The 24,763-nt window shown below is 40.2% G+C and overlaps 1 protein-coding gene across 1 annotated transcript in view; it reads right to left on the minus strand.

Annotated features, from left to right (window-relative positions):
- LOC117529151 (dematin-like) overlaps window positions 1–24,763 on the minus strand; it is a 162,934-nt gene that overhangs the window by 123,864 nt on the left and 14,307 nt on the right. Inside the window, exons 2-3 of the mRNA XM_034191849.1 lie at window positions 20,905–20,931; window positions 20,761–20,825 (exon numbers count right to left, since the gene is read on the minus strand). Coding sequence (XP_034047740.1) covers window positions 20,761–20,825; window positions 20,905–20,931 — 92 coding nt within the window. The remainder of the gene's footprint in view (window positions 1–20,760; window positions 20,826–20,904; window positions 20,932–24,763) is intronic.

Below are 24,763 nucleotides of genomic sequence, written 5' to 3' on the forward strand. Positions count from 1 at the left end.
ATGTCTTTATGTCTGTAAGACAATCCTGCAGTTTAGCTAATTGGTGTGTGTCCTCTGGCTTCATGGATAGATAAAGCTGGGTATCATCTGCGTAACAATGAAAATTTAAGCAATACCGTCTAATAATACTGCCTAAGGGAAGCATATATAAAGTGAATAAAATTGGTCCTAGCACAGAACCTTGTGGAACTCCATAATTAACTTTAGTCTGTGAAGAAGATTCCCCATTTACATGAACAAATTGTAATCTATTAGACAAATATGATTCAAACCACCGCAGCGCAGTGCCTTTAATACCTATGGCATGCTCTAATCTCTGTAATAAAATTTTATGGTCAACAGTATCAAAAGCAGCACTGAGGTCTAACAGAACAAGCACAGAGATGAGTCCACTATCATACCAACATCCCTTAATTTTTGAGAAAAGTCCAAATGAGACCAAAAAGTAGTCAATCCGAGAGTGGGTACCATGTGTACTCAAATAGCATGAATATTCCATTTGATCTGGATGTAATTCCCTCCATACTTCGGCCAAATTCAGATCTTTACAGGATTGCAATAGTACTTTTCTTGTTTGTGCATGGGTAGAGTCAACATTAGTAGAGCGATCCCTTGTGGGTACTAAAGCACAATTAAAGTCACCACTGAGAATGTACATACCCTGTAAGGTGGACAGAGTGAGGAAGAGGTTCTGGAAAAATGCTGGGTTGTCATCATTTGGACCATAGACACACACCAAATTTAGTTCACATGTGGATATTTTGCCTTGGATAATGATATACCTGCCAAATTGATCATAGATAACATTAGTGGTTTGAAAAGGTAAAACTTTATGTATAAGTATCAGTACACCCCTGGCCTGACTACTATAAGGAGCACACAAGACCTGACCTGGCCATCTTTTTTTAAATCTATCAATTTCTGTTGCCCTTAAATGTATTTCCTGCAGGAAAACTATTTGGGATTTGAGTTGTTTAATTCTGTTTAAGACTTGCTTCAATTTTGCTATTTCTCTCAGCCCCCTAATGTTCCAGCTAGTGATTTTTATTTCAGGCATATTGGCGATTTATTGTCATAAGTGAAGTACATCTCTGTTCTGCAAGTAGGCTAAGTGGATAAACAAAGGCACTGCTGGGAAAAGCCCCTTTAGCATATGTGAAGAGAGAGAAGAAGAAAAAAAAAACCTGCATGTCGTGCCAGATATCCCCCCCCCCCCCCCCCACACACACACACACACTTCCACAACTGAAGTGTTTTAAAGGTGTAGCCAGTGGGGAGGATGCACCACCTGAAGAAAGACAATCATTGGAACAACAAGTTACAAACTTTTTATATCAAAAAGGTGTTGTCATCCATCAAGATACAATATCAGACTGTTATACTATTCCAACTAAAGATAGAAAAAATAAACTATCTAACATTGTTATACGATTTACAAGCAGAAAATATAAATATGAGTTATTAAGACAGGCAAAGAATTTGAAAGGAACAAGTGTCTATATAAATGAGCATCTAACAAAGAAAAATGCAGATATTGCTAGGGAAGCAAGACTACTAAGAAAACAGAAACATATTGTTGCTACATGGGTCTGGAATTGTAGGGTGTGGATTAGAGTGAAAGAAGGAACAAACGGTATACAAATCAAAAACATGGAGGACCTTACGAAATACAGACCTGAATAGACAATCAAATATAACATCTGTTGGTAATTGGACCAACAAAAAATCAGATCAAACATGGAAACAGAGGATAAAATATATGACATAGACACTAATATTGATGAAAGTATATTTGACTTAAAAACGATTGGTTGTGAGTATTACACAGTAGAACAGCTGAATAGTGAAAAAATTGCAGAAGATACCCTGTCACTCTTACATATAAACAGTCGAAGCTTGTATTGTAAAATGTCACAAATAAAAGATTATTTAAATCAGTTTAAAAATAGATTTAGTATTGTTGCAATCACTGAATCTTGGCTTAAAGATGATCTCATGGATGAAGTTCAAATGGAGGGATATGAGCTGTATTTTGTAAACAGAAGATATAAAAAAGGCGGTGGTATTGCTCTGTATACAAAAACAGATCTGATGTGTACAATTGTTGAAGAAATGACAATTATGAATGATGTCATAGAAATTGTAACAGTGGAACTTGTACATGAAACATCTAAGAATATTTTAATCAGTTGTGTATACAGAGCACCAGATTCTTGTGTTGTGAAATTTACAGATAAAATAATTGAATTATTCCATCAAATTAAAAACAAAACGCTTTTTATGTGTGGGGACTTTAATATTAACATAGAAAGCTCCAGCTGCCAAAGATCAAGTGATTTTGTGAATACAATGTATAGTTTGGGGTTATTCCCCTTGATAACAAAACCAACCAGAATTACATCGCAAAGTGCAACGGTAATTGATAATATATTTACAAACAGAACAGATGAAATTATCAAGAATGGGATCTTCATGACAGATATTAGCGACCATTTACCAATTTTTTCAATATTTAAATATAAAAATAGGTACAACAAAAAAACTGATATAAACTTTAAAAGAGATAAGTCAGTAAAAGCCTTAGAGGCATTAAAATATGACCTTAAAAATCAAAACTGGGAAGAAGTTTATGTCAGTGATGTTAATGTAGCATATAACTCATTTATGAAAATATTGATGAAATCATACAATAAAAATTGTAAATTAATTGACATTAGTAAGAAAAGAGTAAATAAACCATGGCTGACAAAGGGAATAAAAAATGCTTGTGCAAAGAAAAACTATTTATACAGGTGCTTTTTAAAATTGCAAACAAAGGAATCAGAACATAAATACAAAAAATATAAAAATAAACTATTAACAATAATTAGGAAACAAAAAAAAGATTATTACAGTGAAAAACTAAATAAGAGTAAAGATAATATGAGGGTAACATGGGGAATTATAAAAAGTGTGATTGATAGTGATGGAACGAAAGAAACTATTCCAAATTACTTTGTTAAGGAAAATAAAGAGATATATGATATAAAAGAAGTTGCAAATGGGTTTAATGATTATTTTTCAAATGTAGGGTCAAGTCTGGTGGGAAATAAACCAATAATAGAAGATAAATTATGTACATTGGTAAATACGGTCAATAGTATTTTCCTGGACAATGTGGAAAAAGATGAAATAAGAAATATTGTAAAAAAACTGTGTAAGCAAAAGATCAACTGACCATGAAGATTTAGACATGATGACTGTAAAAAGTATAATAGAAATTGTTATTGAACCATTTACTTATATTTGTAATCTGTCTCTGTCAACTGGGGTTTTTCCAGATGAAATGAAAATTGCTAAGGTAGTCCCATTATATAAAAATGGAGACAAACATAATTTTTCTAATTACAGGCCAGTATCATTGCTTCCACAGTTTTCTAAAATTATGGAAAAAGTTTTTGTAACAAGATTGGATAAATTTATTGAGAAACATCATATTTTAAATAATGCTCAGTATGGATTCAGAACAAAACATTCGACAGCTATGGCAATTATGGAACTAATAGAGAAAATATCAACAACAATAGATAATAAGGATTATTTTGTAAGTATTTTTATTGACCTGAAAAAGGCTTTTGATGTTATAGACCACTCAAGATTGCTCCACAAGTTACAACAATATGGAATAAGAGGTGTTGCACATCAGTGGGTAAAAAGCTACTTAGAAAATAGAAAACAGTTTGTTCAGATAAATAATACCAAATCAGAATTGTGTAACATTATTTATGGAGTACCACAAGGATCGGTACTTGGACCCAAACTGTTTATTTTGTATATCAATGATTTTGTGAATGTATCCAATGTGCTTGGCAGCATTTTATTTGCTGATGATACAACGCTGTTTTACTCTGGATCAGATATACAGGAAGTAGCACAAGTGATAAATACAGAGTTGGAAAAAGTTAAACATTGGTTTGATATAAACAGATTGTCACTAAATATTAATAAGACAAATTTCATATTGTTTAATGATAGAGCGAAAGAAAATAATGTGTCATTACAAATAGATGGAATGGATATACAAAGGGTAAAAGAAATGAAATTTTTAGGAGTCATGATTGATGAAGATCTTACATGGAAGTCACACATAAATTACATAAAAGGAAAAATAGCGAAAGCCATTGCTGTTTTGCATAAAGTAAAATATTCATTAAATAGTTATGGTTTATTAACATTGTACAATTCATTGATTGTCCCATATTTAACTTACTGTGTAGAAATCTGGGGATCAACATGTACAACCTATATACAACCTTTATTTATTTTGCAGAAAAGAGCTTTAAAAGTGATTAGTAACAGTGGTTTTAGAGATTCATCTAATCCATTGTTTATTAAGTATAGGGTACTTAAATTTCATGATTTAGTTGATTTGAAAATATTACAAACGATGTACCAAGTTAATAAAAATACTTTACCAACAAACATTCAAAATATGTTTGAAAAAAGAGTAAGTAGTTATAAATTGAAAGGAATAGAAGTCTTTAAAAAACCAAGAATTAGAACCAAAGTAAAGGAAAGGAGTATTGCAGTAAATGGTGTCAAATTATGGAACAATCTTAATAAAGAAATTAAAGAATTAAGGTCGCTTAAATTATTTAAAAAACATATTAAATTAGATGTATTAAGTAAGTATGAAACTATGAAGTAAGTCAGTGGGCTGCAAGAAAGTCAAAAAAAAAAAGAAAAAAGTAAACTGTTAATAATGTTTGGAGTGTCTTAAGTTTAAATATAACCTGTCAGTGATGTAATCTATTAATTAATGGTCATAATTATGAAATGGGTCAGTGGTATGTGACAAGTTAAAGAAATGCAATCTGTTAAATAATGTTGACTATGATGCTGTATATTGAAATATTGTATTGTTAAAAGGGGCAGAAATCATAAGACTTGTTCTTCTTTCTGCTCCTTTTCATTCTGGTATTGTGGTGCTTTTGTTTTTTGCTTTTCTGTTTTTCTTTTAAATGAATGAAATAAATATTAAAGAAAAAAAAAAAAAAACTGGAACCCGGAACATTGGTCCTATCATTCCCATCTTTGTTAAGTGTATGAGGAACACTGATCCACATTTATATGAGGAGCAGTAAATTAGTCACAGTGGGTCTTTAAGCCCGTCACCAACCCTGCGCAACAAAATTATACTTTTTATAGATCTTATAGTTCTATCCCCAGATATTAAAAGAAGGGACGGCTTTGTGCATATGTACACGCACACATACACGTAAAAGCACATATAGTAAACAAAAAAAAAAAAAAAAAAAAGAATTCACACACATATATACATACACACACAAATACACACGTTTATACATACACGTATACCTACATACATACACACACCTGCACGCATACATGCAACATGCAAACCCCCATATAAAAAATAAATCAATGAGTAAATAAATAAAATAAACCAAAAGGTGTATGTGTGTCGGTTCAGTTGTTCGTATCGCCAGTCCCATTAGTCCATTTCACCATTACTGTGCCTCTTGCTGGTGTTACCTGCAATTAGAGGCTGACTGTAAAGGAAAGAGTTAATTCTTGGTCTGAATTTCACGGAGAAATTCTTCTGCTTCACGCGGTGATGAAAAGAGGAGTATCTTCCCATCATGGAACACTCTCATCTTAGTTGGAATCCCCGAAATTTCCCCATCTCACTGAACAGCTTTCTGGCCGTGTTGAATTCCCTGCACTTCCACATCGTTTCCACTGAAAAGTCCTGCACCAAAGTAATCTTGGCCCCATCATGTAGAATATTTTTCTGTGATGTAAGACTGTAGACCATCTCTCTGTCTTGAAATTTCCAGAAGCGTATAAGGACAGCTCTGGGCTGGTTAGACTTTGCCGGCGCCAAGGTGCGATGCGCTCGCTCCAGTACCGGTGTCTGATCCGGAGTGAGCTCCAGCCACTTCGGTAGCATTTCTCGGATGAAATTCAGCAAAGGTTGCGTACCTTCAGCGCCTTCCTTGAGACCGAATAAGCGCAAATTCTTCCTTCTGCCTCAGTTCTCCAAGTTGTCGGTCTTCGTTTCCAACCATAACAGCCTTTTTACAGTTGAAGCCAACTCCAGTCGCACATTCTCAAGTTCCTCCTCTGCCGCCATCACTCGATCCTCTGTTTCTCCGATACGTTTAGTTTGCTCCGACACATCTTGTTTAACTTCAGCCATTTTGACTTCTAGAGTAGTTATAACATTGGTTACCTCCCTGAGGCTAGTGTTAATACCATCCAATTTTTGTCCAAACTCAGAGCGGAGCAACTTTAGCTCTTTTAGCACATCCGCTATGTCGGCCATGATGTTAGCATCCGTTTGCTCGGGTGACTGGGTCCCTTTACTGTTTTGAGCGGTCGATTTTCATGCCATGGTGAAAATATCACATTCCTTAGTTGCGTGAGATGAGGACATACTTAACGCCACATGGAAGGTTTAAGTTTCAAGCCACTGTCCAGGGATTAAAGAGATTTTTGCGCAGGGTTGATCAGAGCCTCGCCGTTAAGCCACCATCTTCGTCGGGTCACGTGACCAACCTCCAACCTGTCATCTTTTATTTTCTTGTCTTTTAAATTTGTTTTATGTTCCAGTTAAACACAGCACATGAGGGGAGGCACGTGACCTGCACACAAGATGGCTCTGTAGCGTGAATGCTCTTGCCTTTTCCTCCTATCTTTAAAATATTATCCATTCATCTCGCACTGCAAACAACTACTTTTGGCTCCAAGTCTCTGTAAGCTCCATGTACATGATGGCTGAAGGTTTGACAGTAAAACTAACCCCCTGAAAGACAATGAAAAGCTGGAGTCATTAAAGCTAGCTGTTTCATCCATGCTAGCTACCGTAATGAAAAAGCAGCAAACTTTTACCGAGGAGGAGTTTGCAATGTTTGAAGAACAGCTGAACAACATAAAAACAGAGGTAATGAAAAATTCAAACGAAATTATGACGCTGAAAACACACCACAAAGAACTTTCCACCATGCTGCAAACTTGAAGCAACCATCACAGAGCTGGAAGATCAGTCCCGCAGAGACAACGTTCACATTGTTAATCTGGCGGAAAAAGATGAGAACGGCGACGCTGTGGGCTTTATTTCATCCTCGCTCACTAAATGGTTCCCCACTCTTACCAGTGGAAAAATAGAAGTGATATGGGCGCATTGCATCGAGGTCAACGGCAAAGAAATCCTCTTTGCCACAGACTACAGTAACTACACCATCAAACGGCGCCACTCATTTTCCCAAGCAATGGAGTCAGCGTGAAAACTCGGCTTTATTTCGTTCCTGATTTACCTGGACAAACTAAAGCTGTCCCATGGATCAGACCCAGGCAGAGGCTGAGAACTTACTTCCTCAGTGCCCAGACCCCGTCGGTGGACTCATGAAGGAATCTGATGTCTGAAGCTCTGAACTAATAACACGGATCTCTGGATAAGTATCCCATGGATAAAATCCCAGGAGGCTCTATTATAGTTTAATTACTAGTAACTTCAGTATTGCAGTAGATTTTCATATCTTTTGTTTGGCAAACAGTCTCAAAGAACTCTAACTGTGATGGATATTTTTCATTTTGCACTATGGACAATTTCAGCTGTTTTTCTTTTCATGACATGTGAGAGTAATGTACGGGGGGCGTTTGTGATGGTGTGTTCACCAGCTTTCTCAGCTCCTGTGTATTTGTAGTGTTAGATGCAAATTTGCAATTCTTTTCTTCCTTTTTTTATTTTATTTATTTATTTTGGAAGGTGGGGGGGTGACATGGGGTTGTATATCTGGATCTCCACATCTCTGATTATAATGCAGGAACACAAACTTTGCCCAGTATTGTCTGTTATAATAACTATACTATACATAGCTAGCTTGAACATAAATGGCCTAAACGCTCCCGTTAAGCACTCAGTGTGTCTAGATGGGCTTAAGACACATAAGATTGACGGGGCCTTCATTTTAGACACTAATCTAAAAGCCACAGTGCGCTGGCGGTGCTGAGATGTAGCCAATCCTTACCAACTATCCATTGACTATATTCAATTGAATACACCTCAAAGACAAGATATTTAATGTTCAAAGTGATAAACTTTGTTTTTGTGTAAATATTTGCTCATTTTGAAATGGATGCCTGCAACACGTTTCAAAAAAGTTGGGAAAGAAGACTGGGAAAGTTGATGAATGCTCAAAGAACACCTGTTTGGAAACATTCCACAGGTGAACAGGTTAATTGGAAACAGGTGAGTGTCATGATTGGGTATAAAAGGAGCATCCCCAAAAGTCTCAGCCATTCACAAGCAAAGATGTGGTGAGGATGACCACTTTGTGAACAATTGCGTGAAAAAATAGTCCAACAGTTTAAGAACAATGTTTCTCAATGTTCAATTGCAAGGAATTTAGTGATTCCCTACCATTATTTAACGCTTCGATCTTAAATATGATCAATCTATCTTTATTAGTTGGTTATGTACCACAGGCTTTTAAGGTGGCAGTAATTAAACCATTACTTAAAAAGCCATCACTTGACCCAGCTATCTTAGCTAATTATAGGCCAATCTCCAACCTTCCTTTTCTCTCAAAAATTCTTGAAAGGGTAGTTGTAAAACAGCTAACTGATCATCTGCAGAGGAATGGTCTATTTGAAGAGTTTCAGTCAGGTTTTAGAATTCATCATAGTACAGAAACAGCATTAGTGAAGGTTACAAATGATCTTTTTATGGCCTCAGACAGTGGACTCATCTCTGTGCTTGTTCTGTTAGACCTCAGTGCTGCTTTTGATACTGTTGACCATAAAATTTTATTACAGAGATTAGAGATGCCATAGGTATTAAAGGCACTGCGCTGCGTTGGTTTGAATCATATTTATCTAATAGATGACAATTTGTTCATGAGTTCCACAAGGTTCTGTGCTAGGACCAATTTTATTCACTTTATACATGCTTCCCTTAGGCAGTATAATTAGACGGCATTGCTTAAATTTTCATTGTTACGCAGATGATACCCAGCTTTATCTATCCATGAAGCCAGAGGACACACACCAATTAGCTAAACTGCAGGATTGTCTTACAGACATAAAGGATGACCTCTAATTTCCTGCTTTTAAACTCAGATAAAACTGAAGTTATTGTACTTGCCCCCACAAATCTTAGAAACATGGTGTCTAACCAGATCCTTACTCTGGATGGCATTACCCTGACCTCTAGTAATACTGTGAGAAATCTTGGAGTCATTTTTGATCAGGATATGTCATTCAAAGCGCATATTAAACAAATATGTAGGACTGCTTTTTTGCATTTACGCAATATCTCTAAAATCAGAAAGGTCTTGTCTCAGAGTGATGCTGAAAAACTAATTCATGCATTTATTTCCTCTAGGCTGGACTATTGTAATTCATTATTATCAGGTTGTCCTAAAAGTTCCCTAAAAAGCCTTCAGTTAATTCAAAATGCTGCAGCTAGAGTACTGACGGGGACTAGAAGGAGAGAGCATATCTCACCCATATTGGCCTCTCTTCATTGGCTTCCTGTTAATTCTAGAATAGAATTTAAAATTCTTCTTCTTACTTATAAGGTTTTGAATAATCAGGTCCCATCTTATCTTAGGGACCTCGTAGTACCATATCACCCCAATAGAGCGCTTCGCTCTCAGACTGCAGGCTTACTTGTAGTTCCTAGGGTTTGTAAGAGTAGAATGGGAGGCAGAGCCTTCAGCTTTCAGGCTCCTCTCCTGTGGAACCAGCTCCCAATTCAGATCAGGGAGACAGACACCCTCTCTACTTTTAAGATTAGGCTTAAAACTTTCCTTTTTGCTAAAGCTTATAGTTAGGGCTGGATCAGGTGACCCTAAACCATCCCTTAGTTATGCTGCTATAGACGTAGACTGCTGGGGGGTTCCCATGATGCACTGTTTCTTTCTCTTTTTGCTCTGTATGCACCACTCTGCATTTAATCATTAGTGATTGATCTCTGCTCCCCTCCACAGCATGTCTTTTTCCTGGTTCTCTCCCTCAGCCCCAACCAGTCCCAGCAGAAGACTGCCCCTCCCTGAGCCTGGTTCTGCTGGAGGTTTCTTCCTGTTAAAAGGGAGTTTTTCCTTCCCACTGTAGCCAAGTGCTTGCTCACAGGGGGTCGTTTTGACCGTTGGGGTTTTACATAATTATTGTATGGCCTTGCCTTACAATATAAAGCGCCTTGGGGCAACTGTTTGTTGTGATTTGGCGCTATATAAAAAAAAAAATTGATTGAATGTTATCGGACATGTCATCGTGTCATTATTTTTCCATGTGGTCACCTTCCCTCTCCACACAATTAATCCAACACCAGATAAGCGTCCCATCAGAGAAGAAATCGTCTGTCTTCTCTGGGCACCAGCAAGGTACAGCTGCTCGCACCTCGACATCATCAGTGTGACGTATCCGCTCAGGAAAAAACAAAAAGTTGGAGGGCACCGCGTCCAGGCTGTAGGGCTGGTGTGGACAGAATTCAGCTGCTGCAATCATCTGGAGCTGATATGTCGGGACAGACTCACTGGCCTTGTTTCTCTCCCTAAGGTTAATAAATTAAGGATGAAAATATCAAGTACAACCAGTGAATGATCTAAAACTGGCAAATATCACTGGATCAAGCACCACAAGGTCATCTAAAGGATGTCCACGTTGATGGACCAGACACCAGCTGTGCAACGTTAAAAGACTCAACAATGTTTCAAAAGGTCATGAGCCAGCAGCTTAAGAATCTTAAAATCCCCTCTGATCACAGTGGTCTCATAACGCAGAACAGAAGTGGACAAAAAGTCAGCAAATTCTCTCATGTAAAAGAGACTTTTCCTGATTAAATCAATATTATTCATCCATCCATTTTTTAAACCCACTTACTCCAATTCAGGTCATGGAGGGCGGAGCCTATCCCAGCAGTCACAGGGCGTGAGGCGGGTTCACCTTGGACAGGACGCCAGTCTGTCACAGGGTGACATACAGACAAACAAACACACTCACACCTACAGCAGTTTAGAGTCACCAGTTCATCCAACCTGCACATCTTTATATGTGGGAAGAAGCCGGAATACCGGGAGGGAACCCACACAAACACGGGGAGAACACGCACACTCCACACAGAAAAGGAGCAGGCGGGAAGCAATCGCCTCCTGGCTTCACACAGTCAAAGACAGGAAGTCCACGTCTGTCCCTGACCAGGCCTTTTGGATCAGAACCTGTCTGACATCATTTCTTGAACTAAAGGAGTGAGTCATCTTGATGTAATGTGAAGAGTTTTTGAGGATTTATTGGTGAAGTGTGGCCAAACAGGAAGCTGGAGGACTTGTTCCACTCAGGGTAACGTGTGAGAAACTATCACTGTGTTTCATGAAGATTAGTGATTACCTTCTGCATGACTTCAGAAAACCCTCCTGTTTGCACCGGGGGGCGGGCAACCACCTGCAAAGACACAGAGAGAATAAATTACCAAAAGACAGACCTGAAGACCCACAGACAGAAAGTTCAAAGTTATGGATCAGGTCAGGGAGCGTAGGTTGGTGCAGCACACTAAATAACCATCTCGGGTCCTGGATGGCAACCACACAGGCAGACAACTGCTCCTTCTCCACCACATCTCCAAAGTAACCATCTATCTGCTGTAGCTAGGTGAAACCTGGGCATGTCTTTGACCTTCTCCAGCAGCTGGGGTCCTCAGGACTGTGAAACTCACCACTCGCCATGTTCCCTCACAGTGTCAGTGATCCTCCTCATCTGAGTCTCACTAAGTAACCCTTCATTGAACACAAACGCATTGCAGCAGGACCCAAAGATCCTCCACAGAGACCTGGAACCAGAGGCAACAGTAACAGCAGAAACACTGGGACCCTAAAGACTTGGACCTTTAGTCCCATTTTCTCAATATGGTGCCACAACATAATGTATCAGTTCAGCGCAATAAGCCTGAGTAAGATCACGAGTTTACCCACATCATGAGCAGGCGCAGCGGCAACAAGCAAAACCTCCAACAACGTCATGATGATGGGAAGAACCTCAAGCAGACAGACTCTGCTCTGGACGTACAAACAAGACAGCATAAAACCAACGGAACTGTCAGAGATACACGACCAGTGGCAGCTGGCCCATAGGGGGCGCTCGGGTGCTGCTCTCCTAGATGTGGAGGGGAAAAGTCATAATATATATATATTTAAAAGGTATTATCAATGTCAGTTTTACTTAATAGTATGTGCCTACATGTAAAACAACACTTCCTCCAACTGACTCTCATTCAACAGTGTATTTCCACCGACAGAAGCAGAGAACGTATCATTCCTCGTCTTGGGCGCTCATTCAAAGCGCCCTTGAAGTGCAGCGAAATAACCAATTGTATATAGTTGCTAGGGAAAATTAATAAATATTTGGCAAATCAGCACTGCCAAAATTAATGGCTTTGGGGCGCCGGAATTTTAGCCCTTGCTACAAAAATGCGGGAACGTTAGATTACAGTCAGTGATACACGTGACGCTGCAGCTGCTGCTGTCAGTCAGTCAGTCAGGAAGAGATGATGGTGATGTTTGGGTTATATTTATTTATTTTTATTTTGTCTCTGTGTGTTTTGCTGGAGTAAGTTGAAGAACTCTTTGGAGGTTTAAAATGGGACAAAACTAATCAAATCAATGACAAAACTAATCAAATCAATGACACCAAAGTTTGGCGGGGATCCTTTTGGAGGCGCATGGAGGTGCGCACATCAGATCTTTCTCGTGGTTTAATGACAGTTGCACATCCCGGTTGGAGGAGAGACGTTTGTCTGACTCGCTATAAACCGTGTCAGGCTTCATTCACACTGTCAGCGCGCACACGTCACGGAGGCTGCTGATCTGCGCTCTTTACTGCGGGGTAGAAAGAAGCGCATCCACCTCTGCCAGCTGCAGACTGACTCCTCTGGATCCACTTCAGCTCAGGTGACGAGCTGCTCGGATTTATTCCCCAATGTTGCTCCTGGTGTGGAAACGAGGGTGAAAATTTAAGATGAAACGAATGAGTGATGGTTTTTTTTGTTTGTTTTAGGGGTCAAAGCTGTGATCTTTATTGGGACAGCAGACCAGTTAGAATGGTAATAGGGGAGGCCGGGGCTGTTTGTAACAGTGTTCAAAGCTGCAGCCATGCTGGTATTTTGATTTCACTTTACACGTTATGAAGATCAGTTCACAGAAGTGAAATATTCTTTGGAGTATTCCACACTCTAAAACAAATTATTTGCTCAGTTTAAAAACAAAACAAAACCCTAAAATAGCAATTTGCATGTTTTTTAAAGAAATTCTAACTCAGCCACTGAGTTCACACAAGACACTTATAGTCAGACAAACCCAAGTTTAGCAACTCATTTAATTAAGTGGTTTTGTAAACTTCATTTGCTTTGACCTCTACACTGTTAATTAATTTTAACCAATTTAATTTAAAGGTTTTGGTGTTATTACTTAGTCAAGTTATTTAAGTTTTTCAAGCTTCTTTAGTTTGCCTCCATTCCACTCAGTAATGTTCATGCAAAATATTACCTTAATTTTCTCTCGCTCTCTCTCTCTCTCACACACTCTCTCTCTCACACTCTCTCTCTCTCAATGGGCCTCATGTATCAATGTTGCGCACTTGTGGTGTAAATTTACGGCGTAAACTTGAAATACACCAAAGTTGCCGTGATATGTATCAAGCAGTGCGCACCTGCCTATTTCTGGCGTACGCCTGACGTGATCTTGATAAATGCAGCGGGTGGAAACAATCGTAATTATAATAAACACGCCCATAAATATTCAGACTCCGCTTCAGACACACCCTCATTTTACGACATGGAAGCTGGGAAGACGGCAATGAAAAAGAACTCCACCAATCACGACGCGTGCCAATAGAGCGTCAAAAGCGGCCGTCATATCAATTGTTTTGTAGTATATAATCAATAAAGTGTTACAGTGGTCCCTCGTTTATCGTGGGAGTTACGTTCTAAAAAATAGCCCGTAATACGCGAAACTGCGAAGTAGTCAGCGTTATTTTTTACAATTATTATAGACGCTTCAATCAATCAATCAATCAATCAATTTTTTTTTTATATAGCGCCAAATCACAACAAACAGTTGCCCCAAGGCGCTTTATATTGTAAGGCAAGGCCATACAATAATGATGTAAAACCCCAACGGTCAAAACGACCCCCTGTGAGCAAGCACTTGGCTACAGTGGGAAGGAAAAACTCCCTTTTAACAGGAAGAAACCTCCAGCAGAACCAGGCTCAGGGAGGGGCAGTCTTCTGCTGGGACTGGTTGGGGCTGAGGGAGAGAACCAGGAAAAAGACATGCTGTGGAGGGGAGCAGAGATCGATCACTAATGATTAAATGCAGAGTGGTGCATACAGAGCAAAAAGAGAAAGAAACAGTGCATCATGGGAACCCCCCAGCAGTCTACGTCTATAGCAGCATAACTAAGGGATGGTTCAGGGTCACCTGATCCAGCCCTAACTATAAGCTTTAGCAAAAAGGAAAGTTTTAAGCCTAATCTTAAAAGTAGAGAGGGTGTCTGTCTCCCTGATCTGAATTGGGAGCTGGTTCCACAGGAGAGGAGCCTGAAAGCTGAAGGCTCTGCCTCCCATTCTACTCTTACAAACCCTAGGAACTACAAGTAAGCCTGCAGTCTGAGAGCGAAGCGCTCTATTGGGGTGATATGGTACTATGAGGTCCCTAAGATAAGATGGGACCTGATTATTCAAAACCTTATAAGTAAGAAGAAGAATTTTAAATTCTATTCTAGAATTAACAGGAAGCCAATGAAGAGAGGCCAATATGGGTGAGATATGCTCTCTCCTTCTAGTCCCCGTCAGCACTCTAGCTGCAGCATTTTGAATTAACTGAAGGCTTTTTAGGGAACTTTTAGGACAACCTGATAATAATGAATTACAATAGTCCAGCCTAGAGGAAATAAATGCATGAATTAGTTTTTCAGCATCACTCTGAGACAAGACCTTTCTGATTTTAGAGATATTGCGTAAATGCAAAAAAGCAGTCCTACATATTTGTTTAATATGCGCTTTGAATGACATATCCTGATCAAAAATGACTCCAAGATTTCTCACAGTATTACTAGAGGTCAGGGTAATGCCATCCAGAGTAAGGATCTGGTTAGACACCATGTTTCTAAGATTTGTGGGGCCAAGAACAATAACTTCAGTTTTATCTGAGTTTAAAAGCAGGAAATTAGAGGTCATCCATGTCTTTATGTCTGTAAGACAATCCTGCAGTTTAGCTAATTGGTGTGTGTCCTCTGGCTTCATGGATAGATAAAGCTGGGTATCATCTGCGTAACAATGAAAATTTAAGCAATACCGTCTAATAATACTGCCTAAGGGAAGCATATATAAAGTGAATAAAATTGGTCCTAGCACAGAACCTTGTGGAACTCCATAATTAACTTTAGTCTGTGAAGAAGATTCCCCATTTACATGAACAAATTGTAATCTATTAGACAAATATGATTCAAACCACCGCAGCGCAGTGCCTTTAATACCTATGGCATGCTCTAATCTCTGTAATAAAATTTTATGGTCAACAGTATCAAAAGCAGCACTGAGGTCTAACAGAACAAGCACAGAGATGAGTCCACTGTCCGAGGCCATAAGAAGATCATTTGTAACCTTCACTAATGCTGTTTCTGTACTATGATGAATTCTAAAACCTGACTGAAACTCTTCAAATAGACCATTCCTCTGCAGATGATCAGTTAGCTGTTTTACAACTACCCTTTCAAGAATTTTTGAGAGAAAAGGAAGGTTGGAGATTGGCCTATAATTAGCTAAGATAGCTGGGTCAAGTGATGGCTTTTTAAGTAATGGTTTAATTACTGCCACCTTAAAAGCCTGTGGTACATAGCCAACTAACAAAGATAGATTGATCATATTTAAGATCGAAGCATTAAATAATGGTAGGGCTTCCTTGAGCAGCCTGGTAGGAATGGGGTCTAATAAACATGTTGATGGTTTGGATGAAGTAACTAATGAAAATAACTCAGACAGAACAATCGGAGAGAAAGAGTCTAACCAAATACCGGCATCACTGAAAGCAGCCAAAGATAACGATACGTCTTTGGGATGGTTATGAGTAATTTTTTCTCTAATAGTTAAAATTTTGTTAGCAAAGAAAGTCATGAACTCATTACTAGTTAAAGATAATGGAATACTCAGCTCAATAGAGCTCTGACTCTTTGTCAGCCTGGCTACAGTGCTGAAAAGAAACCTGGGGTTGTTCTTATTTTCTTCAATTAGTGATGAGTAGAAAGATGTCCTAGCTTTACGGAGGGCTTTTTATAGAGCAACAGACTCTTTTTCCAGGCTAAGTGAAGATCTTCTAAATTAGTGAGACGCCATTTCCTCTCCAACTTACGGGTTATCTGCTTTAAGCTACGAGTTTGAGAGTTATACCATGGAGTCAGACACTTCTGATTTAAAGCTCTCTTTTTCAGAGGAGCTACAGCATCCAAAGTTGTCTTCAATGAGGATGTAAAACTATTGACGAGATACTCTATCTCCCTTACAGAGTTTAGGTAGCTACTCTGCACTGTGTTGTTATATGGCATTAGAGAACATAAAGAAGGAATCATATCCTTAAACCTAGTTACAGCGCTTTCTGAAAGACTTCTAGTGTAATGAAACTTATTCCCCACTGCTGGGTAGTCCATCAGAGTAAATGTAAATGTTATTAAAAAATGATCAGACAGAAGGGAGTTTTCAGGGAATACTGTTAAGTCTGCTATTTCCATACCATAAGTCAGAACAAGATCTAAGATATGATTAAAGTGGTGGGTGGACTCATTTACTTTTTGAGCAAAGCCAATAGAGTCTAATAATAGATTAAATGCAGTGTTGAGGCTGTCATTCTCAGCATCTGTGTGGATGTTAAAATCGCCCACTATAATTATCTTATCTGAGCTAAGCACTAAGTCAGACAAAAGGTCTGAAAATTCACAGAGAAACTCACAGTAACGACCAGGTGGACGATAGATAATAACAAATAAAACTGGTTTTTGGGACTTCCAATTTGGATGGACAAGACTAAGAGACAAGCTTTCAAATGAATTAAAGCTCTGTCTGGGTTTTTGATTAATTAATAAGCTGGAATGGAAGATTGCTGCTAATCCACCGCCCCGGCTCGTGCTACGAGCATTCTGACAGTTAGTGTGACTCGGGGGTGTTGACTCATTTAAACTAACATATTCATCCTGCTGTAACCAGGTTTCTGTTAGGCAGAATAAATCAATATGTTGATCAATTATTATATCATTTACCAACAGGGACTTAGAAGAGAGAGACCTAATGTTTAATAGACCACATTTAACTGTTTTAGTCTGTGGTGCAGTAGAAGGTGCTATATTATTTTTTCTTTTTGAATTTTTATGCTTAAATAGATTTTTGCTGGTTATTGGTAGTCTGGGAGCAGGCACCGTCCTCTTCAAAGCTTCAAAGCTGCAAAACCCCTGTAAAACCACGTTATACACTTTCTCAATCAGGCATGAACATTTTCTCACTTTTCTCTCGTGTGTAAACACTCTCAAAGTTCAAACCTTAGTAGGAAAATAAGACCAAACTGTTTTCAGGCCCAAACATTTGTTTGAGAAATAAAAATAGAACTTTTTCCTATAAATAATTATGATGGCATTTAGAACTAACGAATTAATTTTAACGATCAATGAACGAGGTCGGACACATAAGAAATTATTAATAGTGACTGACCAGTATGTCACAGATCGGGCCTCTGCGTCCTGACGCCGCGCCTTTTCCCACTCACATCTCGCTGCAGCAGGTGTTTGTTTCCGAGTGACAAACACAGTTATGAGTAGTTGTTGGCGCTCTTTTCTCTTCTGGGCAACAAGATTCTTATAAACAGATACGCAGAACACAGAACACTGTAAAAAAAAAAAAAAAGGCATGCAAAATTGGACTAAATACTCCGCGAGACTCAGAGGCCACGACAGGTGAACGGCGTTATAGCGAGGGACCACTGTATTCTCTTTTCACATGTCAATAATTCTTGACATGTGGATATTTGCTCGCTCAATTAATAAGACACGCCTAATCTGTTGTGTGGGCTGCCAGAAGAGGAGGTACTGCTGGCCCACCACCAGAAGGCGCCCTGCCTGAAGTGCGGGCTTCAGGCACGAGAGGGCGCTGCCGCCTCAGGAACAAGCCGTGGTGACAGCTGTCACCCATCATCTGTGACAGCTGTCACTAATCAACACATCTGGTATAAAAGCAGGAAGACACCTCCACCAAACTGCCGAGATATCATCTTCATCTGGAGGTAATACTCTCAGCCCCTTTTGTGAGATCGATAAATCTGTGATTGTGAGTGTTTGCAGGAGAACCGGTCGTTTTTGAGGAGGCTGTGCAAGACGGCGCTCCTTTTCAGCTGAGACCGCTGCAACGCGCTGAGTGAGAGGTGGAGGTGGCATTCCCACCAGTGTTACTGGGTGTTCACACACCCACCCTTTGACTGTCTTTTGCTTTCTGCCAGCAGTACCAGATCCGACACGCCGGGAAGGTGGCCACCTGGGGACTCCGGGACTTGGCGGCTCCAGTATTCCTCGGGTTCAGGTGGCGGTGGAAATCGTGTGGTTCCGGTTCGTTTCCAGACGGGCGTCTCCTATCGTCGAGCCTGCCCACACGACACCTTTTATTAATTGACTGTTGCACATTCTGATTCTGCTGTGTTTGGTTGTGACATTCACAACAGTAAAGTGTTATAATTTGACTCCTTCCATTGTCCGTTCATTTACCCCCCGTTGTGGGTCCGTGTCACTACACTTTCCCAACATAATCTGTCAGATTTCTTTATTTTTTAAATGTATTTCTGTATTTATTTTATTGTGACAACCAAATGGAGACGACAAAACCTGGTTGCAGCACGGGCGAATTAAGGGAATGACGAAACTACAGTTGTTATTATCAATTTCATTGTCTAAAACGATCACACCACATGAAGTTAAGGTCAGCCCAGGCTCAAAGTCTGGAGAAAAAGGCGAGCAGCGCTTTCTTTGCAGTCAGCGCTGTGGCCACGGATCGTGCTCAATAACAATCCCGCAAAGGCGGGATTTGTATTGATTATTATGTAGTATAATCAGGAAAGTGTTATTTATGTAACATATGCATTGATTTGTATAATGGCACTGTTTATCATGTTGATCATCTTCATTTTTATGTGGATTCCAGCGCTGGTTCATTTTGGTGTATAATTTACACCACCTCTCGACCTGGTGTATATTTTCAGCGCAGCGTACGCCAATGACCACATTGATAAATGCCAAGTAGCGCAGCCGTTTTGGCGTACAACCCATATATGCTCAAATATCGCCGTACGCAACGTTGATACATTAGGCCCATTTTCTCCTCATTTTTCCCCTTTTGTTTTGCTCACTTTTATTATTGTCTGCTTTAAGCACGTCTCATTTTTCTCTGTTAATTTTCCAGTCACTTAGTTCTTTTGATTCGTCTGCATTGCATTTTCCTCCCTCACTCTCTTGCACCTGTTCGTCATCTGTCAGCCACGCCCCCCTTTCCAGATCCTTTGTCCTCACGTGCACCTTGTTTTCCTGTCACCGTCTTCCTTATTTAAACTACGTCTGTTCACTGCCTCACTGCTTGTTTGTTGATGATGTTCATCTCTTACCAGCACTTCATCTCGTCCTGTTTTTGCTCTTGCCGTGTTTTGATTCTGCTCTGTGTACCAGATCCTGTTTTTGCCTCAGCTCTGATAACCCAGTTTGGTTGTGTACTGACCCTGCTTGTTTTTGACCATGTCCTCTGTCTCGCCCCTGCCTGGCACTTTTGCTCCGTGGACTGCCTTCCTGTTACTGAACCCCTGCCTGTAATAAAGACAATCCTTTTTACTCATACATCCTGTATTGTGAGCCTGCATTTGTGTCCAGCCTCCGTCTGTGCCTCCGTCTGTGCCTCGCCTTCTCTCAGCCTGACACGTTAAACATATTTCAGGTTTTCACAGTAAAAAAATCATTTGTTTTGGATTCAAATTTTATGTTTTGGGGTGAATTTAGGGTCACTGTTTTAATGCAGTATGTCAGAATGAAAGAAAAACTATGAAGTCACACAGGTGACGCTGTGCTGAAAAAAATGACACCAAACAGGGCAAAGTAAACAGTTTTTTAAGGTAAATTATGAAGGTAAAACCAAAAGTAGTTAAAAAAAACGACCAAAAATAGCCAAGACTCCAGAGGGTTAACATCTAGACCAGGGGTAGTCAACCTGTTCCAGAAAGAGCCATGAGGGTGCAGGTTTTCTTTGCAGCCACTGACTCCACCAGGTGATTTCACTGATTAACTGATTCCATCTGCTCAAAGTGATATTAATCAGTAAAATCACCTGGTGGAGTCAGTGGCTGCAAAGAAAACCTGCACCCTCATGGCTCTTTCTGGAACAGGTTGCCTACCCCTGATCTAGACCATCACCTCATTGCAGCCTAAAACTGGTATCAAAAAAACAGGCAAAGGCATAGAAAAGGGACAAATAAACACTGCTAAATTCACTTAAACATGCACATAAGCCTAGAATACGCGTGCGTGTTTATTGGTAAAGGCCAAGAATAAATAAATAAATAAATGAATAAATGAATGAATGAATATATATATATACATACACACACATTTAAAGTCTTGAACAGGTGAATTGATGTCGTAACTGTAACTGTTCTGAAACAGCGTGAACTACTCGTTAAAAACAAACGTTCTTACCTGCGTCAGCTTCAGCGCTTCCGGGCGGAGACTGTCACTAACGGTCCACAAACCGTCACTAACGGTCCAGATGGAGACTGTCACTAACGGTCCACAAACCGTCACTAACGGCTAACGGATGGAGACTGTCGGTCCACAAACCGTCACTAACGGCCGAGGCGGAGACTGTCACTGCGGTACACTAACCGTCACTAACCGTCGACAAGGACAGAGGAGGCTGAGGCGGAGGAAGGGCGTGGTCTGAAGCATCAGCACGTTCCAGAGTATTTTTATTTTTTCAGAATCAGAGACAGACAGAGAGCGACAGGGACACAGACAGACGGGGAGACAGATAGACAAGGAGAAAGTCAGACAGACAGGGAGACAAAGAGAAAGACAGACAGAGGGAGACAGAGAGAAAGACAGACAGGGAGACAAAGAGAAAGAGAGACAGAGGGAGACAGAGAGAAAGACAGACAGACAGGGAGACAAATAGACAAGGAGAAAGACAGACAGGGAGACAAAGAGAAAGATAGAAAGAGACAGAGAGAAAGACAGACGGGAGGGGAGGAGACTGATAGAGCGAAAGACACAGACAGAGCGAACAACAGGGAGATAGACAGACAGACAGGGAGACAAAGAGAAAGACAGACAGAGGGAGACAGAGAGAAGGACAGACAGGGAGACATAGAGAAAGACAGACAGACAGACAGGGAGACAAATAGACAAGAAGAAAGACAGACAGACAGGGAGACAAAGAGAAAGATAGAAAGAGAAAGCAAGAAAGACAGATAGACATAGAGAAAGTCAGACAGACAGAGAGAAAGAAAGACAGACAGACGGGAGGGGAGGAGACTGATAGAGCGAAAGACAGACAGAGAACAACAAGGAGATAGACAGACAGACAGGGAGACAAAGAGAAAGACAGACAGAGGGAGACAGAGAGAAGGACAGACAGGGAGACATAGAGAAAGAGTGACAGACAGAGAAAGTCAGACAGACAGAGAGAAAGAAAGACAGACAGACAGGGAGACAAAGAGAAAGAGAGACAGAGGGAGACAGAGAGAAAGACAGACAGGGAGACAAATAGACAAGGAGAAAGACAGACAGACAGGGAGACAAAGAGAAAGACAGACAGAGGGAGACAGATAGACAAGGAGAAAGACAGACAGGGAGACAAAGAGAAAGACAGATAGGGAGATAAAGAGAAAGACAGACAGGGAGAGAAAGAGAAAGACAGACAGAGGGAGACAGAGAGAAAGACAGACAGGGAGACAAAGACAGACAGAGGGAGACAAGGAGAAAGACAGAGAGGGAGACAAAGAGAAAGTCAGACAGATAGACAAGGAGAAATACAGACAGAAGGAGACAGAGAAAGACAGACAGGGAGGGAGGGAGACTGAGAGAGCGAAAGACACAGACAGAGAGAACAACAGGGAGACAGACAGATAGAGAGAAAGACATAGAGTGAGAAAGACAGATAGACAGAGCAAGAGACAGGGAGACAAAGAGAAAGACAGACAGAGGGAGACAGAGAGAAAGACAGGGAGACAAATAGACAAGGAGAAAGACAGACAGACAGGGAGACAAAGAGAAAGACAGACAGAGGGAGACAGAGAGAAAGACAGACAGGGAGACAAAGAAAGAGACAGAGGGAGACAGAGAGAAAGACAGACAGACAGACAGGGAGACAAATAGACAAGGAGAAAGACAGACAGGGAGACAAAGAGAAAAATAGAAAGAGACAGAGAGAAAGACAGACAGACATAAAGTCAGACAGACAGAGAGAAAGAAAGACAGACAGACGGGAGGGGAGGAGACTGATAGAGCGAAAGACACAGACAGAGCGAACAACAGGGAGATAGACAGACAGACAGGGAGACAAAGAGAAAGACAGACAGAGGGAGACAGAGAGAAGGACAGACAGGGAGACATAGAGAAAGAGTGACAGACAGAGAAAGTCAGACAGACAGAGAGAAAGAAAGACAGACAGGGGGGGGGGGGAGACTGATAGAGCGAAAACACAGAAACAGAACAACAGGGACACAGACAGACAGGGAGACAGAGAAAAACAGACAGACAGGGAGACAAAGAGAAAGACAGGCAGAGGGAGACAGAAGGACAGACAGGGAGACATAGAAAAGACAGACAGACAGAGAAAGTCAGACAGACAGAGAGAAAGAAAGACAGACAGACAGACAGACAGGGAGACAAATAGACAAGAAGAAAGACAGACAGGGAGACAAAGAGAAAGATAGACAGAAAGAGACAGCGAGAAAGACAGACAGACATCGAGAAAGTCAGACAGACAGAGAGAAAGAAAGACAGATGGGAGGGGAGGAGACTGATAGAGCGAAAGACAGACAGAGAGAACAACAAGGAGATAGACAGACAGACAGGGAAACAAAGAGAAAGACAGACAGAGGGAGACAGAGAGAAGGACAGACAGGGAGACATAGAGAAAGAGTGACAGACAGAGAAAGTCAGACAGACAGAGAGAAAGTCAGACAGACAGAGAGAAAGAAAGACAGGGAGACAGGGAGACAAAGAGAAAGATAGACAGAAAGAGACAGAGAGAAAGACAGACATAAAGTCAGAGACAGAAAGAAAGACAGACAGACGGGAGGGGAGGAGACTGATAGAGCGAAAGACACAGACAGAGAGAACAACAGGGAGATAGACAGACAGACAGGGAGACAAAGAGAAAGACAGACAGAGGGAGACAGAGAGAAGGACAGACAGGGAGACATAGAGAAAGAGTGACAGACAGAGAAAGTCAGACAGACAGAGAGAAAGAAAGACAGACGGGGGGGGGGAGACTGATAGAGCGAAAACACAGAAACAGAACAACAGGGACACAGACAGACAGGGAGACAGAGAAAAACAGACAGACAGGGAGGGAGGGAGACCGAGGTTGTTAAAAGCAGCATTTCTCCTTTAATTTGGGTTGTCTTATATACACATGTTTAAGCTAACAGACAGCAGCTGGTTCATGCTCTGTTGGCTTATTAGTTCAGCAGATAACTGAAACAATCCTTCAAATGGTGATACAAGCATCAAATTCAGCACAAATACAGCTGGAGCAAAATTAATGGAGCAACTTTAACTTTTGACCCCTGTACAAACTGAAACTGACCTTTGTCACCATTCTTGCTGCTTTTACCTCATAACTCCAGAACATTCAGTCACAGATTGTCCAAACTATACCTTTTTGGAATCTTTATTATCAGGCAAATAATGTGGTGTAGTTTTCTATATGATTGGAGCATCTTTTAATTTAGACCAGAAAGGGCCGATTAATATCACTTTGAGCAGATGGAATCAATTAATCAGTGAAATCACCTGGTGGAATCAGTAGCTGCAAAGAAAACCTGCACCCTCTTGGCCCTTTCTGGAACAAGTTGCCCACCCCTGATTTTGACCCCTGTGTAATTCTTCAGTTGACCCCTACCAGGCTGCCTATTGAAAATTCAAGTGGCCAATCAGTTTTTTTTTAAAGAGTTCATGTCTATGGATTATTTGTGCTGAATTTGATGTTAGTATCACCATTTTCAGGATTTCACTCTAAATATTCTCTTATCTGCTGCACTATATATGAGATGTAAGATGTTGCTCCTCACTGTTTCTCATTTGTCCTCAAAAGTATTGGAACACTTGGTATTTAACACATTTTTATTTGTTTATTCTATTTCAAATACATTTTTTTTTCTAAAATTATCTTCCTTAACTCAAACTGAAAGCAAAAAATCTAAACTCCAGCTTCCTGATGAAGTGGTGTAGAGGAGGATTTTCTTAAAAAGAAGACCTGAAAGTTCAGCTACAATCTGACAGAAAGTACATTTGAGATGAAAAACTAGATTTGATGTTTTGGTGGAAGAAACTTTTGTATTTCTTCATAATTGATGTAAATAAAGTCCAAGACATATTGTTCATGTTTCCGTCCCCTGACTTGTCGAAAGAAAACTGGCAATTTTATTATTTACAGGTTTTATCAAGTTTTAGAGATTTGCTTTCAGTCTGAATT

Source organism: Thalassophryne amazonica, chromosome 17, assembly GCF_902500255.1.
Source record: "Thalassophryne amazonica chromosome 17, fThaAma1.1, whole genome shotgun sequence".
Lineage (NCBI taxonomy): Eukaryota > Metazoa > Chordata > Actinopteri > Batrachoidiformes > Batrachoididae > Thalassophryne > Thalassophryne amazonica.